The sequence below is a fragment of the Panthera pardus genome, unplaced genomic scaffold (assembly GCF_024362965.1).
Source record: "Panthera pardus isolate Hobbes unplaced genomic scaffold, ASM2436296v1 HiC_scaffold_3, whole genome shotgun sequence".
Lineage (NCBI taxonomy): Eukaryota > Metazoa > Chordata > Mammalia > Carnivora > Felidae > Panthera > Panthera pardus.
The window spans coordinates 35,530,820-35,547,876 of NW_026526876.1; the positions used below are offsets into that span (position 1 = coordinate 35,530,820).

The following is a 17,057-nucleotide window of genomic DNA, read 5'->3' on the forward strand; positions in this document are numbered from 1 at the left end:
AACATTTGATGATATAAGGTTAACACCTGAAATAGAATTTAAAGAATATACAAGAGAGATGAAATAAAAACCTTTCATTACCGTCATGTATAAATATACACTTGCTTCTCCAAACTTCAGTCCCCTCTCCCCATAATCACATTCTGAAGAAAGGGATTAACCACCATTCTGTCATTCAGTTTCCTGTTACAATAATTATAAAGACTAAAGTAATCTATCATAATTTTCTATTTTGTTTTCCAACCTCCTGCATTTTTTCCATGCTATGAAAAAAATCACTACAGCAATGTCATGCAGAATGGGCTGCTGATAAACATGTTTATCTTGGAGACGGTGACAAAACTAAGTATTTAGAAATGTACTGAACTTATACTACACTATGTCTTTCCAAGGATTTTTTGTCTTTCTTGAACCACTCCCCACACACCCCCACCTGCTGGCTAAATTTGCCTAAGCATGGCAATCACTGTATGGTAACTACTGCCAAGGCAGGAGAGTAGGGATGTAAAACGGCGTGAGTTTGAGAACATACAAAACCAAGTACAATCAGAACAGTGCTTTTTAAGAGTTGGGAGTTACTCTGCTGAAGAAAAGGTTTCATGTTTTGGGATATCTTCCAAATGACTGATGTTTCTGTTCCCTATGGAACCATATTTTTAAATATCCATATAGTTAATTCTTTATTATCTGAGCTAGTGATATGAAAGTCATTACTCAGACAAGCCAAAATAGTTTTTAGTTATAAAGTAGTTTGGTAGCATATTTACCACAATTATATTTTGCAAAGACAATCAGTAAAGTATGTATTTACTCAGCATGCAGATGAAAGCAGTCTGAAAACATAATATTATAACATTGTGTTGTGGAAGGATGAGGTCAGGTGCTATATGTAACATACAAGTGGGTGGCCAACAGTCCCAATTTGCCTGGGACTGAGCGGGTTTTCAGGTTGCCGACTTTCAATTTTAAAACCAGGACGGAACTGAGATGAGTTGGACACCCTGTATACAGTACCCACCCAAGTTGCTTGTTGACAGATTGACTGGTTAACTAGGTGGTAGGTAAAAATTAATTTAAAGACAAAAAATCAGCTATAGAAAACTCACAACTGGAAAGATGACATGCTGAAAAAGAGCTAACTGGACTACAAACTCCTATAGATTTCAGAGTTTATTGCTGTCAATAGTATGTTTCTCACTACATAAGAATATCTCAGTACCAGTTATATTTAAATGTATTTTTGGACTATACATAAAATAAAACACTATGGTTATTTTTTTTTAAATATTGATGGCAAACAACTTTAAAAATGCCTAACTGTAAAAGTGATCAAAGCTAAACTTACTCTTTCAGCTATACTAGTTTTCATATTTAAACTTTGCCTTTTAGTCTTAAGCTGTATTTCAATAGAACTACTTCTTGAGCTCAAATTCACATGTATGAGAGGATGAGAACTATCTCAAAGTAGAAAAGGAGACAGACTGTAAATGACTATTGAAGTAAATAAAACTTCTTAAAGGAGTTAAAAGATCACATTTTAAAAATCACACTATTGTAAGATCTAGTGCAAACAATATTGCCAATTCTTAACAGTCTGTATTACTGGAGGGAGGTATTAAAGAAATGTACAAATATAACTTAAAATTTTCAATTGACTCATTAGATTTCAACCATAACCCTTTCCCCATACAAGTAAAGAGTAGCTAAAGTGATAGATTTTCACCTTCTCTGGCTTATTCAGTCTGCCCTCTGGTGGAAGTGCTAATGAATAATAAAATGGCCAAGTGTGAGGCAGCCGGGGAGCAACAAGAGGAGACACAGAACTGGATAATCCAGGGGTGACTAATAATTAGGAGTGGTATTTTTACTCTTCCCTAAAAAGCAAATCCAACAATTTCTGGCCACAGGCCAGGTCTTAATTTTAGTTCAATCTCACCCTTGTTGGCTCAATTATTGGGTGAATTTCTTTCAATCACTATACTATTTAATTTGAATGACTTCTTTAACGTATTTTGATTATAGCTGAATTCTGCTGGGGTGGGGAAGAAGAAGAGGGTGTGGGAGATGAGACAAAGAGTCCTGCTTTAACTCTAGATTAGCTTTCTCTGTTATTCCATGTCCTAGGGTCTCTTAAAAGCAACTGGAATCAGTTATGACAGAGTAACAAAGTGAATTAAAAAACACATTAAAAAGAAACATATTAAGAAAAGTACACAGGTTCTATTCTGCCTCTTCCAATAATATGGTTTCAGCTGAGACCATAGGCAGGCTTATTTAAACTCCCTGGATTGCAGTTTCCCTATTTGTAAAGTAAAGGGGTTAATTTTATTTATGTTACCTTCCAGTTTTAAAAAGACTTACATGTGAAAAATAGCTTATGTATTTGTATACCAGTGAAAATAAGGCATATACTTTCTGCACCATCCTGTATGAAATGTGAATGTAGGACGACCTAAAGTTGAAGGTTAGTGTACCTCATCAGCCCTTGTGCCTCTTCTTATTCCCCAATTCATGGGGTCTTCATGGACAGCGAAAATATCCAAGGAGTTGAAAACACTTTCAGATAAGTAAACATTTTGCAAACCAGACTGTAAATCAGAATTAGAAAATTTAAACTTTTCTTTCCTCTAATAAAATTGCATGCTGTGGTCATGTCAAGTCAAGGTATAACATATTTATTTCCTTTGTTCAGATTTTTCTTTATGTAATACTCACTTCCTAATTTGCGGTCCATTCAATTGTCTTTCAGGAGCACAGATTTTTAAAAAGCATTTTTATATGCTATTATTTTTTGGAATGGAAATGTGTGGTGTTACACTTATCTACCAAGATTTCCAAATTATTCTTCAGGAGATTAACAATGGCATTTTATTAGAGTTTTCTTGACTATTATCTTTCAGGCAAGACTGGTATCCAGTATCCACTACACTAGAGTAAAATCGACTATGTGCAATCTGATGATGGTTTATTTGGAACGCAGATTTTCAAGTGCTAGTACTAGTTGGCCACTATTCACACAGTGGTTCAAGATGTATCACTAGCTATGATTGTGGTTTCTTTGAGTTAGAACACAGAGGCTTTACTTACCTACCTCCTAGAAAATGGAAAAACCATCAGTATATGGAAGGTGCTTTGAGAAGCTTTGAGACTTAAATAGAAGCTGGGCAAGAAATACATCATTGGGTGCTATGTTCTCCTGTAGACTAGGTTACAGAAAACTGAAACTGAGGCCATTGATGTGAAAAAGAAAATGTTAAAGAGATTTTTAAGAGGATCAACAGCACCTGAGCTCAATGAGATTCATGACCGGTCTGTTTACCTGCTGCCTCCTCCTGTGGCATTGTGGGAGTTCTTCGGGGCCCCTGTGGCCCACTGTTCTTGTCACTGTTGTTTTCCTCCAGGCTGCCTGCTGGCTCCTGGGTTTTCATCAGCTGACTCAAAAGAACTGCCAACATATTCTGCATGTCAGCTGGTGTGCTTGAAGCCTCAGAGGTTGTCTGTTCTGCTGAAGGCTGGACCACTAGGGCAGGAGGTGCCTCCTTCAAAGACTCCTCTGGGGCCATGGGCTCTGAGTCCTGCTGCTGGGAAGTGGCTTCCGTTAGGGCACTGATGGACTGGTTCAGGGCCTCCAGCTGCTGCTGCATCTCTGGGTTGGAGTGGATGTTAAGCAGCTGTGCCATTTGAGGGATGCTTAGGTCGGTTTGGCTCTGCAGCAGATTCAGTAACACTGCCAATTCACTTTGATTCAACTGCTGTGTGATGTCACCGAGGCCTGTGGAGGAGAGACAGTGAAGCCAAAATAAGAGGATGAGGCAGGGTAAGGACCTTTGCCTTCTTCAACTGGCAAGAGCAAATTACAATATTCAGTATATGAAGCTTCATTTTGAATGTCTCATTTTTCATGCCTCACATTGTCATGACAGTTTTTCTTTAGATTTTCACTTAAAAATACAGGAACAAACTAAAACATCCCAGTGAGTAAAAGTGATTTCATTTTATCTGTATTCTTCAATGTCAGTGACTTACAACCCTTTCTGTACATTAGAATTACTAGGAGAGACTAAAGTTCAGGTGCTTCAGTTCCCATTCCCAGATATCTGGCAATTAATTGTTCAGGAGTGTTTATTTTTATCTTTTTTTTTAAATTTTTTTTAACGTTTTATTTATTTTTGAGACAGGGAGAGACAGAGCATGAACAGGGGAGGGTCAGAGAGAGGGAGACACAGAATCCGAAACAGGCTCCAGGCTCTGAGCTGTCAGCACAGAGCCCAACGTGGGGCTCAAACTCACGGACTGAGAGATCATGACCTGAGCTGAAGTCGGCCGCTTAACCAACTGAGCCACCCAGGCGCCCCAGGAGTGTTTATTTTTAAAGCTTCCTACATGACTCTAAAGTGCAGCCAGTGTTGAAAACCACTGTTGTAGGTGAACAGGGAAGGGCAAGTGAGTCTCAGAAAGAATACCTGTAGTTCAGAAAAATTGACGGTACCACAAAACTACTTTATTATTATAATTGTTCACTATTACACAGTTTTGGATATATTTAGATCAAATATGTTCCATAGATCAGTTCCATCTATGGAACTAACTACATTTAACGACAATTGTGGTTTAAATGATCAGATTCTGGGGCACCTAGGTGGCTGAGTCAGTTAAGTGTCCGACTTTGGCTCAGGTCACGACCTTGCGGTTTGTGAGTTGGAGCCCCATGTCGGGCTCCGTGCTGATAGCTCAGAGCCTGGACCCTGCTTCGGATTCTGTGTCTCCCTCTCTCTGTTCCTCCCCCACCTCACATTCTGTCTCTCTCTCTCTTTCTCGAAAATAAATAAAGATTAAATGATCAGATTCTAAGAAGGTCTTTTCAAATGAAACATAAACAGGGCTCCAAATTAAATGTTAGAAAACCATGGGTAAATGAACCTTAAATTTGCTTTACCTAACTTACTGACCTAACTTTACCTAACTGACTTCTAATTGAGATATAGTATTCCCTCTTTCTGGAAGGAAAAATAATCCATTGTAGACTTTCTAAACCCCATATACAAACTTGGGTTTATCTCCTCCCCATAATGATGGGACATTTCTTTATTGCTTCAGTGGCTAAAAACTCAGACAGACAGACACACCCTTGCACTTGATCATCAAAACCTGACCAAGTGTCTTTAATAAAAATACAAAACCTCCATCCCAGAACTGACCTACTGCATCCCCAGTCCCAGGTTCCACCTTGCCAGGAGCAGGCTGAGGCGGTGCTGGACTACTGTTCTTCACGGGCTCAGCACTTGTCCCTGAGGTAGTTTCTTTCCGTGAGGCTTTGGATGGAGGTGGCTCTTCTATCACAACACCACTTTGTCTCTGTCGTCGCCGTTTCTTACTCCACAATTCATGGCAATCCTGCCAGTGGGGGAGGCTGCAAAAGACAAAGCAAAGGGGAAATGTGTGTGGGACTAATGACAGTGAATGAATGGAGGAAGAAGAGATTAAAATAGGAAGGCAGGGGCGCCTGGGTGACTCAGTTGGTTAAGCGTCCGACTTCAGCTCAGGTCATGATCTCACAGTCCGTGAGTTTCAGCCTCGCGTCAGGCTCTGTGCTGATAGCTCAGAGCCTGGAGCCTGCTTTGGATTCTGTGTCTCCCTCTCTCTCTGCCCTTCCCCTGCTCATGCTCTGTCTCTCTCTGTCTCAAAAATAAATAAAAACATTAAAAAAATTTTTTTAAATAGGAAGGCAAAGAGCTGAGGGAAATGGAAAGAATAACATAAAAATAACCAGAAATATTAGTAAACAGATAGTAGCAATGTAAAAGGAATCATGGCATATGGTAGTCTGAGGAAATAAAAGACCAACAGATTTCTACAGTGAGAAATGAGACTCTTGCTAATATCAGAGTCACACCTACTATATAAACACCTACATTCCAATCAAAGAGTTAAGTCTTATAACTGTTCTTGCTGTGCATAACAAGAATAAAGAAGAACTTTATTGGTCAAGTTTCAGTTTGGAATAGATAGGACAGAGATGACTAGCCTATTAATATCTACAAAAGTCCAGGCAAGGTGGTGAACCACTTAAGCAGTGTATAATTAAATCACCTTTGTGTGAAATCAATTTATGGGTTATTTGGTCTTTGAGGACCAAAAAATAGGTTCTTTCTTCTTTCTACCCATGGAATTTCCATGACTCAGTATTTTCATTTGTGGAGTTTATTAGTATATTTTAATATATTTAATATATTTTCACATTTCCTCATACTCAATAATGCAAACAGTCCCGGAAAGTAAAATCTTATTATAATAAAGACTACCAGAGCCAAAATCTCTCTATAATAAGAGGTCCCAAATTTTAGTAAAAAGCTTATGTATTTCAAGCCAAAATTCAACGTATCAAAATTCTAGTGCAGTAAATGAGTTTGGACATTTCTTTGGAACAATCAGATTTGTGGTTACTACCCACTCGTCTTTAAATACTGTGTATTTAAGATACATAGTTTCTCTATGTAAGAAAAAAATACCCAAAAACTCTGACATAAAAACTATAATGCTGTCAGTGATACAATGTCACATTATTGGCCAAATGTGAAACATGAGAGTAAAACTTCAGAAGATCCTATAGAATACAGAAAATGCATAAGATTCTGATGAAAGAGAGACAACGTTCAAAGATATTTTCAACATCAAATAATTCAGGACATATGACCCAATAGTAACAAGCTATTTAAAATTAGAACTGCCCTTGCCAAGTGTGGGATATACATGGTCACCACAGACATGGGGGATTCAAGCAAATGGAACAGGTAAGAGCAAAAACTAGAAGGAATACTTTAAAGAGGCTGTACAGGGCAATAAATAGTTTGAGTCAAATTAGAACAAATATCGTATCTAAATTTATTCCTTGTTTAAAAACATTAAGCAATAAAACCTCTTATCAATCATAATACTCAAGGGCACCTCTCCATTTGGGACTCAGCCATTTGCAGTTCCTTCTAAAAACCTATTATTTTGAGCTACACATCTCCTAAGGTTTAGTGGGGGGTTTAGGATCACTACTTGGCCACCAGCACTTACTCTGGAGGATCCATTTTGCTGAGCTCAACATCTTTAAGGAAGTCACTCTGTAGAGTCTGTTCAGCTGTGCAACGTTTGCTAGGATCTAGTGTCAGCATGTGGTCCAGTAAATCAAGTGCTGCCGAAGGAATGCTGTGGAAAGGAAGAAAGAACAAGTTCACAATGACCCCATAGTTCTTAAACCTATAACCTTAGGTCAAAGGTCTCTGAATTTCCACCTCCATGTAAAACTGTGGAAAAGGAACTAAAAGCTAGCTAAACAAGCAAGCAGATCTGCTCCCACAGAGGATTTATGCAATGCTATATATAATACAAGTAAAAAACATGAAGCCAGCAGTTCCATTCTCTTTTTATTATGGGAATATCAAAAGGACTCTGAGAAAATTTATATATTACTCCCAATAAAATGATTTATTTTTTCATCTAAAGCCTTCATAAAAGAAAATTACAACAAAACTATGATAAAATTCATATACTGTTCAAAAAAAAATGTTTTCCTATGGTGTGCTGCCATAAGTTGGGACAACACTAACTCCCTAAGCTAGGAAAGTCAAGTCTAAACTCCAGCCAAACACAGAAACCAGATGTACATTTTTGCCAAACTCACAAAGAGAATTCTTCTCGCAGACGCCTTCTATATTGCTTCTTCGGTTTCATGGTATTGAAGTAGGGCAGCTTGATAACATCAGGCCACACAGCTGGACAAGGGCTACCACAGAGTCGACTGAAAACAAAGCAAAAAGCCAAAACAAGAAGTAAATGAGTCAGCATTGTGAGTTCTGGAGATTACAGAAGCAGAAATTATTACCTCCCGAGGTCTGGGGAATCTTAGCTTATTAAGTTAGAGAGCATGCAGAAAGGTAAAACCTGACCTCACTGCTTTAAGGACAGAAGGAATAGGACAGAAAGAGCTGGTTACAAGATAATAAGAGAAAATACTGGCAAAATAGTCCAAAACGATGCATATACTTGATTTTGTAAAACATGTTTTTAAACCTCCATAAAGGTTTTCATTATCAATTATGTTCTGTTCAGTTAGTATTAATTTCAAAGTGCTGAGCTGCTCATATAATGTTCCTATAGGGAAAATTAGCAGAAGAGAGCCTAAAAATTTTGATAGAATATTGAATTTAATGCACAATAATGAGTTATACACCACCTTTAAAGAAGTCTACATTAGCCTGTTGTATTCTTCTCTTTACTTATATTGATTAAAACAACCCCAGTCCTTCCCCAAATCCTCTAGTTTAGGTTCTATTTTATAATTACCTGTTTACATGCTGTATCACTTACTAAACTTTGAGCTCTCTGAAAGCAGGGACCTATCTTACTTATCTCTAAACCTTAAAGTTTAACAAAAAAAGGAATTTGTTATGGAACAGGCTTAATAAATGTTTGCTGAATACAGCTCATCTTAATCTAACCTAAGAATGAAACAGCTACCTTGAAAATGGCATGCTTTTATATGAAGAACTAATAAAAAATATGCAAAGACCTAAAAAGTCTAAAAAGGGGGAACCTAAAAACTAAGACCCTTAGTAAGACCTAAAAAGGAGGAATATAATTTCTTTACATATATAGCCCATGATAAAATATGTGGTAAACCTGACTGAGAATATACTTGGATATATACTGACTTGAGAATACTTGGATATAATCATAAAGTCAACTTTTAGTAGAATGACTGAAAAGTATTAGAAATTAGAGGATGAAATGACCTATCACACCTGGGCACTCAGAACACATGCACAGCTGTACCTGATCAGTTCTAGCTGAGCCAGTTCCAGATTGGCTTGAAAAATAGGCTTCTTTGTGAACAGTTCCCCAAGGATGCATCTAGAAAGAGTAAAATTGAAAGGTCAGGAGAGAAATCCCCGGAGCCTAAATTGTGTCTCAAAAAATTTTTATAGTATATCTGGCAGAATTTGATATTACATGTTGTAAATAAGCTCCAAATGGCAGTGTCTGAATTTTGTAAAAGAAAATATTTCTTGGGGCGCCTGGGTGGCTCAGTCGGTTGAGCAGCCGACTTCAGCTCAGGTCATGATCTCGTGGTTCGTGAGTTCGAGCCCCGTGTCGGGCTCTGTGCTGACAGCTCAGAGCCTGGAGCCTGCTTCAGATTCTGTATCCCTCTCTCTGCCCCTTCCCTGCTCATGCTCTGTCTCTCTCTGTCCCTCAAAGATGAATAAATGTTAAAAAATAAAATAAAATAAAATAAATTAAAAAAAATTTTTCTTGCGGTGAGAATAGACAGTATTAAGAATTTAAATTTGCCAGGCGATCAAACTTTTACCATCTATAAAGGACGGTCTACAAGCAAAGAAAATGAGTCAGAGTCCTTTTCTACCAATTCCATTGTAAATTAAGGAAATAAACACTAAAAAACCCACACTTCAATTTTACAAGGATGCTCAGCAGTTCCTATAAAGAGATCAGCTTTTTCCATTCATTTGCTCTGTAGAATGTGCAATATACTATAGCCCTCTTGGCACTGTATTTGTAAAGAAGCATTTATTGTCATCACCCAGAATCAGTTTCAATAGGACTTTCAAATACATTATGCTTAAATGCTTTTTCCATTTTGCAAATGCCTTCCAAAATAATACATATTTACAAAGTCCCCAGGTATGTCTCCACAAATTACTTAATTACAAAAGGAAATCTAGTAACTATTTAGTGGGAAAAAAAAGACAACACCTTAACTGAGTGAACAAAATTAACATCATCAATAAGAAGGAAACAGGGTTCATTTAAATATAAATGTGATACCTTGAAAAGAACACTTATGCAATATTCCAGCCAAAACTTCATAATATGAACCTATATAGTAGCTGGTCTGTCCTTCAAAATGTAAGTGTCGGAGCATCTGGGAGTCTCAGTCAGTTAAGCATCTGACTCTGGCTCAGGTCATGATCTCTCATTCGTGAATTTGAGCCCTGGACTGGGCTTTCTGCCCTCAGCACAGAGCCCACTTTGGATCCTCTGTCTCCTTCTCTCTCTGCCCCTCCCCCACTCATGTTCTCTCCCTCTCTCAAAAATAAATAAACATTAAATAAATAAACAAACATTAAAAAAATATATCGAATCTCAAGTTGGTTAAACATCCAACTTTGACTCAGGTCATGATCTCACAGTTTGTGGGTTCGAGCCCCACATCAGGCTCTGTGCTGACAGCTTGGAGCCTAGAGCCTGCTTAGGATTCCACGTGTGTGTGTGTGTGTGTGTGTGTGTGTGTGTGTGTGTGTGTCTCTCTCTCTCTCTCTCTCTCTCTCTCTCTGCTCCTCCCCCACTCACATTCTGTCTCTCTCTCTCTCTCAAAAAATAAATAAAACATTAAAAAAAATTTATGTATATACATGAAAGACAAAGGTTAAGGAACTATTTCAGAGTAAAGAATGAGAACTAAATGTAATACATGATACTGGATCAAATCCTTTATCAGGTGAGGTATTGTTTCCAGGATGTTATTAGGGTACTGAAAAAGTAAGAACATGGAATGTAAGCTAAACTACTTTAAAATATAGTGTATCATTGTTAAATTTCCTGAATTTGATAATGCTACTGTGATTTTATATAAGAATATCTTTGTTCTTAAGAAATGTACATTAAAGAGGCGCCTGGGTGGCTCAGTCGGTTAAGCATCCGACTTCAACTCAGGTCATGATCTCACAGTTCGTGAGTTCAAGCCCCACATTGGGCTCTATGCTGACAGCTCAAAGCCTGGAGCCTGCTTCAGACTCTATGTCTACCTCTCTGTCCCTCTCCGCACATGCTCTCTCTCTCTCAAAAATGAATACGCATTAAAAGAAAAAGAAATCTACATTAAATATTAAATGGTAAGGAGGATGACATGTACAACTACTTTCAATAGTTCTGGAAAAAAGATGTGTGCATATACACAATTTTATTCTATTTGTATACTTTATGTTGTATGATATAAATACACATACATAAACATATGAATATAAAAAGCAAATGTGGCAAGATGCTAAATTTTAGTGAATCTAACATGAATAAATCTCAAAATAATTATGCTGAGTAAAAGATGCAAAAGGGAAAAAAGAACATATACTGTATGATTCCATTTGTATAAAATTCCAGAAATGGAAATCAATCTATAGTGATAGAAAGCAGAACAGTTGTTGCCTAGGATAGTGTGGGACAGAAGAGAGAGATTACAAAGGAACACATGGAAACTTTTGTCTTGGTTGTGGTGATGGTTTCACTAGCGTATACAATATGTCAAAACTTCAATTGTACATTTTAAACATATGCAGCTTATTGCATACCTCAATTGAAAGATTAACAAATTTTAGTGAATATGGATAAAAGCTATACTAACGTTCTTTGTCCTTTCTAGTAACTCTTTTGTATATTTGAAATTATATCAAAATAAATCTATTTATTTAATTTAGTTAGTCAGTTTTAATTTTAATTCCAGTTAGTTAACATACAGTGTTATTATACTAGTTTCTGGTGTACAATATAGTAATTCAACAGTTCCATACATCACCCAGTGCTTATCACAAGTGCACTCCTTAATTTCAATCACCTATTTAACCCATCCCCCCATATCAAGATAAATTTAAAACAAATGTAAAAAATTACATGACTACTCTGTACTTTTTTGTATGCCTAAAATATTTTATTTTTTGAAAAGTAAGAAAACAAATGGACAAAGAATCTCTTCTCTGGCCTATGATTTGAAATTAGATTTGCTAATACAAAAGCAGTATTTATAGTTTTACTTTGAAATTCTTTAGCTTGACTAAATTTGAGAAGCAAAACAAAGCTAGTTTTTAAAGTTATTAGCACCTTTCTATTAGCATTTGTTAACCTCAAATGACAAATTCTCACTTCCATATTCACTCAAATCTTATCCAGAAATAGAAAAGTAAAAGTCAAGTTTAATTCTATTTCCAACATAAACTGCTAAATCAAATTCCAAATACAGTGTTGTCACAACTGATAAAATAAGCAGAAAGAAAAACAAACCAACCAACCCAGGTGGGTTTTCAGAATCTAGACATAATTCGTTGTACCAGTCTTTCTAGTTTCTCCTTCAGAGAGAATTCCACGAATCACCAAAGTAGCAAGCTCACATCAAGAGTCTAGCAAAATCTCAATTCAATGAAGTTCCCGGGCTTTATTTAAAGCCTAATCTTCTATAATTTTAATTTCCAAGTTGTGTTTTGGTGTTTTATTTCAGTTCTAGTTCTTTGGTGGGGAAGATATTATTATGTAATCAATACTTTGCTACTACACTGAGGTGGCAGGTTGCACACACTGAAATAATAGTACCAACAGAGCTATGAACGTTCCCTGTGTATCTTAATGGGGCGTTAACTTTAGAGCCTAGTTGTGACAATTTAAATGCTAATACTGTTAAAGCAAATAGTCCAGAACACAAACATACCCAGCTTCAATCAGTAAAATTTAACTAAAGCTTCATTTCAATTGGGGAGGCTACCAATGAAATTATGCTCTCCTTTTCTTTGACCCGTTTGAATTTTGAAATAAAACCCCTGTAGTTTTAAAGACTAACATTAATAGAGGAGGGAATGAATGGGAAAAAGTGATAAGCTCCACTGGCAAGTACATGTCAGAATCCTAAGGTATGGAGGTCAAGGACAGAGTGTATATGCATAAATCATACAGTATCAGAAACAACTAACATGGCCCATTTAAAATGTCTATGTTCATAATACACAGCGTCTCTAAGTATTATTTTCCACTAAAAGGAATGGCTGATTTCAGGTCTAGGGCAGGAAATGAATAGGATGAACCAGCAAACAAGGAAGGCTATCAAACACTATAGTTGTGTGGAAAGGACCCACTAAACTCCCTCCCACTGGTCAAAGACTGAAAAATGTGAATAGGAATAAGATGATAACCGTAATGGATTAAAACATATAAAACATGTTTAAATCCAGGAGTTCATAATGAAACTAAAAAACAGAAACAAACAAACAAAAAAAACCCACCCCAGACCCTCTCTTTGGTCATCTTTGAAGGATACTAGGAAACTACCTCATCACACTGAAAACTGGTGAGTAAAACGAGAGAATTAAAGCTTTATCTCTAACTTTTTCTATGTGACTCGTACCTAGGGTTAGTAAAGTAAATGTTATCTTTATTCCAGGAAGGAATAATATAATTAGAATATCACCATCACAAACAACCACAAATGAATAAATGAAGGTGGATCATTAATAGCTGACATTTCAAAAAGAGATTATTGTATATTATGTAAAGTGGGGCGTGTGTGTGTGTGTGTGTGCGCGTGCACGTGTGTGTATGTGTAAATCTGCCCTGTTAGGGATGAATATTTTATCAAGCATTGTTTAGAATTGCCTGTATAATATGATAATAAAAGCAAACTATTGTTTTATTGCTTTTAACTTGTCTACAGATAACATACCTAGTTCTTGACTATACTCTGGGCAGAGGCTCCTATTGCCACCTACCCCCAACTTTGATGTATCGTTAACTATAAACTTCCAGAGGTACTCAAAACCACCTGTGAAGTAATTTCAGGGTCAGTGGATAATTGGAAATCAAACATAAATTCACCTACAATTTACAGGAAATAAAAGGGATAGAAAACCATGCTAAAACAACAAAAAACACAGTAAAGATGCAATCAACAAAATTCAGACTGTGGGAACAGACAAAAATGACACAGTTTCTACTAAGGAAATTACTGGGGGTGGGGGGAGGGTGGCGGGGACCTCAAGAGAAATGGAAGGAGAAGCTACAATTAAAAGACTTGAGATAATCAACTGCAATCTATGGACTTTATTTGAATGTATTTGGATCTGAATTCAAATGATGTTAAAAAAAAAAAAAAAAAAAAAAGACGTTTTGAGGAAATGTTTTAAAAAACGTGTCTCAGGGCACCTGGGTAGCTCAGCTGGTTAAGCATCCGACTTTGGCTCAGGTCATGATCTCAGTTTGTGGGTTCAAGCCCCGTGATGGGCTCTGTGCTGACAGCTCAGAGCCTGGAGCGTGCTTCAGATTCTGTGTGTCTCTGTCTCTCTGCCCCTCCCCTGCTTGCTCCCTTTCTCCCTCCCCCTCTCTATCAAAAATAAATAAATAAAAATTTAAAAAAACAAAAACAAAAACATGTTGTCTCCAAAAATAAATGAATATCTAAATAAAAATTTAAAGAAGATTAGGAAACATTCAACAGATTTCCCTGTCTAGCTAAAAGTTTATACCCATCCTTTCAAACTTAAAGAAAAGCTACAAAAGCCAATGTAGAGAGAAAACAGATACCAGTTCAATAATACATATATTAAAAACAAAAGAAAAAGCAGAGAGGCTTACCCACAGCTCCAAACATCAATAGCTGGTGTGTAACGCTCCTCTCCCAGCAGAAGTTCTGGAGGTCGGTACCACAGGGTGATGACTTTGTTTGTATAAGGGCGACTGAAATGTAAAAAGTAACCATGACATAAATTTACAACGGCTTCTGATGAAAAAATACTTGTAAAATTAAATGCAAAGAGGAATAGCTGCCAATTGAAAATGGGATTGTCAAAACAGCTCCCTAACAATCTAATAGTTCAAAAGTAAACTGGACAGGAGTAAGAGATGAAAAAATAACTTCCATTCTAATTTGGGTTGATTTATTTCAGTCTGAGGCTGATTCAAGAATTTAGACAGAATCTACTATCTAAAATCTAGGTGGTAACATATTTAGAAACTTAGGGAATTCTGAAAGTTACTGCAACTTGCAATGATGAATGCCTCACCTCTCTTCAGAGTTATAGAGTCGAGCAAGTCCAAAATCTGCGAGTTTGATTTGTCCACTGTAAAACAAAAAAACAATTTATTTTTATAAGTAACAGTAGTGGCTTCCTAATTAAATCTAAACAGTCAAGCACAAGTTTAGGAGTTAAAGGAATTTTAACATCTGCTATCTTAGTTCTACTCTTAATGGTCACACATGCAGATTAAACCTCTTTTGACTACTCCAGTTTACAAAGACTTAAGGTTTTCTTTAAAAAAAAAAATTTTTTAATGTTTATTTTTGACAGAGAAAGAGAGAGAGAGAGAGAAACAGAGCATGAGCGGGGGAGGGGCAGAGAGAGAGGGAGACACAGAATCCGAAGCAGGCTCCAGGCTCTGAGCTGTCAGCACAGAGCCCGACGCAGGGCTCGAACCCACAGACCGCGAGATCATGACCTGACCCGAAGTCCGATGCTCTCAACCAACTGAGCCACCCAGGCTCCCCTAAGGTTTTCTTTTTAGACTACTACTGTATTTTTGGATTTGACTCCTTAACTAAATATTCCTTTTATTTCTTGGCAAACAACAGTTGCTAAAACCTGCTAGGTTAGGGGCATGTGGGTGGTTCAGTCCATTAAGCATCCAACTTTGGCTCAGTCATGATCTCACACACAGTTCATGAATTCGAGCCCCACCTCAGGTTCTGTGCTGACAGTGTGCAGCCTGTTTCATATTCTCTCTCTCGCTCTCTCTCTGCACCCCCCACTTGTGCTCTCTCTCAAAATAAACAAACAAAAAAACCCTGCTAGATTAAATACTTGTTGGGGAAAGAAGGAATGAGCTGTTCTAACTTAATGATAAACCTTGATCAATTCTGGCTTGAAGACACTAGCTATACAAAACACATTACAGGGGCACCTGGGTGGCTCAGTCGGTTGAGCGTTCAACTCTTGATTTCAGCTCAGGTCATGATCTCACGGTTCGTGAGATTGTTTTGTGAGACTGAATGCCAGGTCAGGCTCTACGCTGATGGCACGAACCCTGCTTGGGATTCTCTCTCTCCCCCTCTCTCTCTGCCCCTCCTTGATGCAGGGCTCAATCCCACAAACCATGAGATCATGACCTGAGCAGAAAGTAAAAGTTGGCCACTCAACCAACTGAGTCCCCCCAGGTGCCCCTAACAGATTTTTTCAAACCAGGAACATGGCTTTGATCTGAGCACACAATTTTTATGACGAATGAGGTCTCTTTTACCAACATATTGCCATCATTTCCTGTATCATAAAGATAAGTAACTATGATCTTATAGGGGTTCTCAAACTTTCATATGAAATAAGAATCACATGGAAAGCTTATTAAAACTTTCCTGGGATGCCTGGCTCAGTCAGGTGAGCATCCAACTTTGGCTCAGGTCATGATCTCATAGTTTGTGAGTTTGGGCCCCACCTCAGACTTGCTGCTGTCAGTGCAGAGCCACCTTTGGATGCTGCCCTCTTCTCTCTCTGCCCTTCCCCCACTCGTGCTTGCTCACTCTCCCTCTCAAAAATAAATAAATATTAAAAAAAAAAAGTTTCCTGGGCCTCATTCCCAGAGATGCCGATTCAGCAGGTCATAGCTCATGAACTCACATTTCTAACAAGCCCATAGATGATGCCAATGCATCTATGGGTCTGAGAACCACACTTTTGAGAACCATCCCATAAAAGGCTCACACCCATGTTTCACTCTGCTAAATATTCTTTGATAGTGATGTTAAGTAATATTTTAATAAACTATAACACAAAATGTCAGAAAACTTAAAATTCTTAACTATTTTGGATTAATCATATTTACCTAAATTCTTATATAGCCTGTTTATTCACATTTACCACTTGTGTTCCTTCTTGGGGAATGTAAGCCAGCCCACTCTTTTTTTTAAGGTACTGGAGATATCTCAGGTACCTGACAGCTGAGATCAGGCATTCAAATGAGACAGAAAAAAGAGGCTATGGTAGGAGGTGCTCCTCAAAATTAAAACCAAGTAACTACTAGCAACAAAATTTTACATTACAGTAACCCTTATCATTCCTGGTAAAGATTATTGGCACCGTATCCACTTGCCCCAAACATCATTACATTTTTAAGTTGAAATGAATAAAAAGCAAAAAGGAAAGGACTAGCTGACTTGAGCCCTATATTGAGACAAAAAGAGTTCCTCAAATTTCTCAGCATCCTCACTCTTGAGAACCTGAGATGATCCAAGACTGAAGCACAGTGAAGTG

At 37.5% G+C, this 17,057-nt stretch overlaps 1 protein-coding gene across 3 annotated transcripts in view; it reads right to left on the reverse strand.

The window, feature by feature from the left end:
• The window catches only part of CDK12 (cyclin dependent kinase 12), a 47,537-nt gene that overhangs the window by 4,473 nt on the left and 26,007 nt on the right, over positions 1-17,057 (reverse strand). For all 3 annotated transcript variants that reach the window (XM_019416009.2, XM_019416010.2, XM_019416008.2), the window contains exons 7-13: positions 14,820-14,876; positions 14,392-14,493; positions 8,821-8,898; positions 7,670-7,786; positions 7,063-7,194; positions 5,199-5,410; positions 3,320-3,772 (exon numbers count right to left, since the gene is read on the reverse strand). In XM_019416009.2, coding sequence (XP_019271554.1) covers positions 3,320-3,772; positions 5,199-5,410; positions 7,063-7,194; positions 7,670-7,786; positions 8,821-8,898; positions 14,392-14,493; positions 14,820-14,876 — 1,151 coding nt within the window. The remainder of the gene's footprint in view (positions 1-3,319; positions 3,773-5,198; positions 5,411-7,062; positions 7,195-7,669; positions 7,787-8,820; positions 8,899-14,391; positions 14,494-14,819; positions 14,877-17,057) is intronic.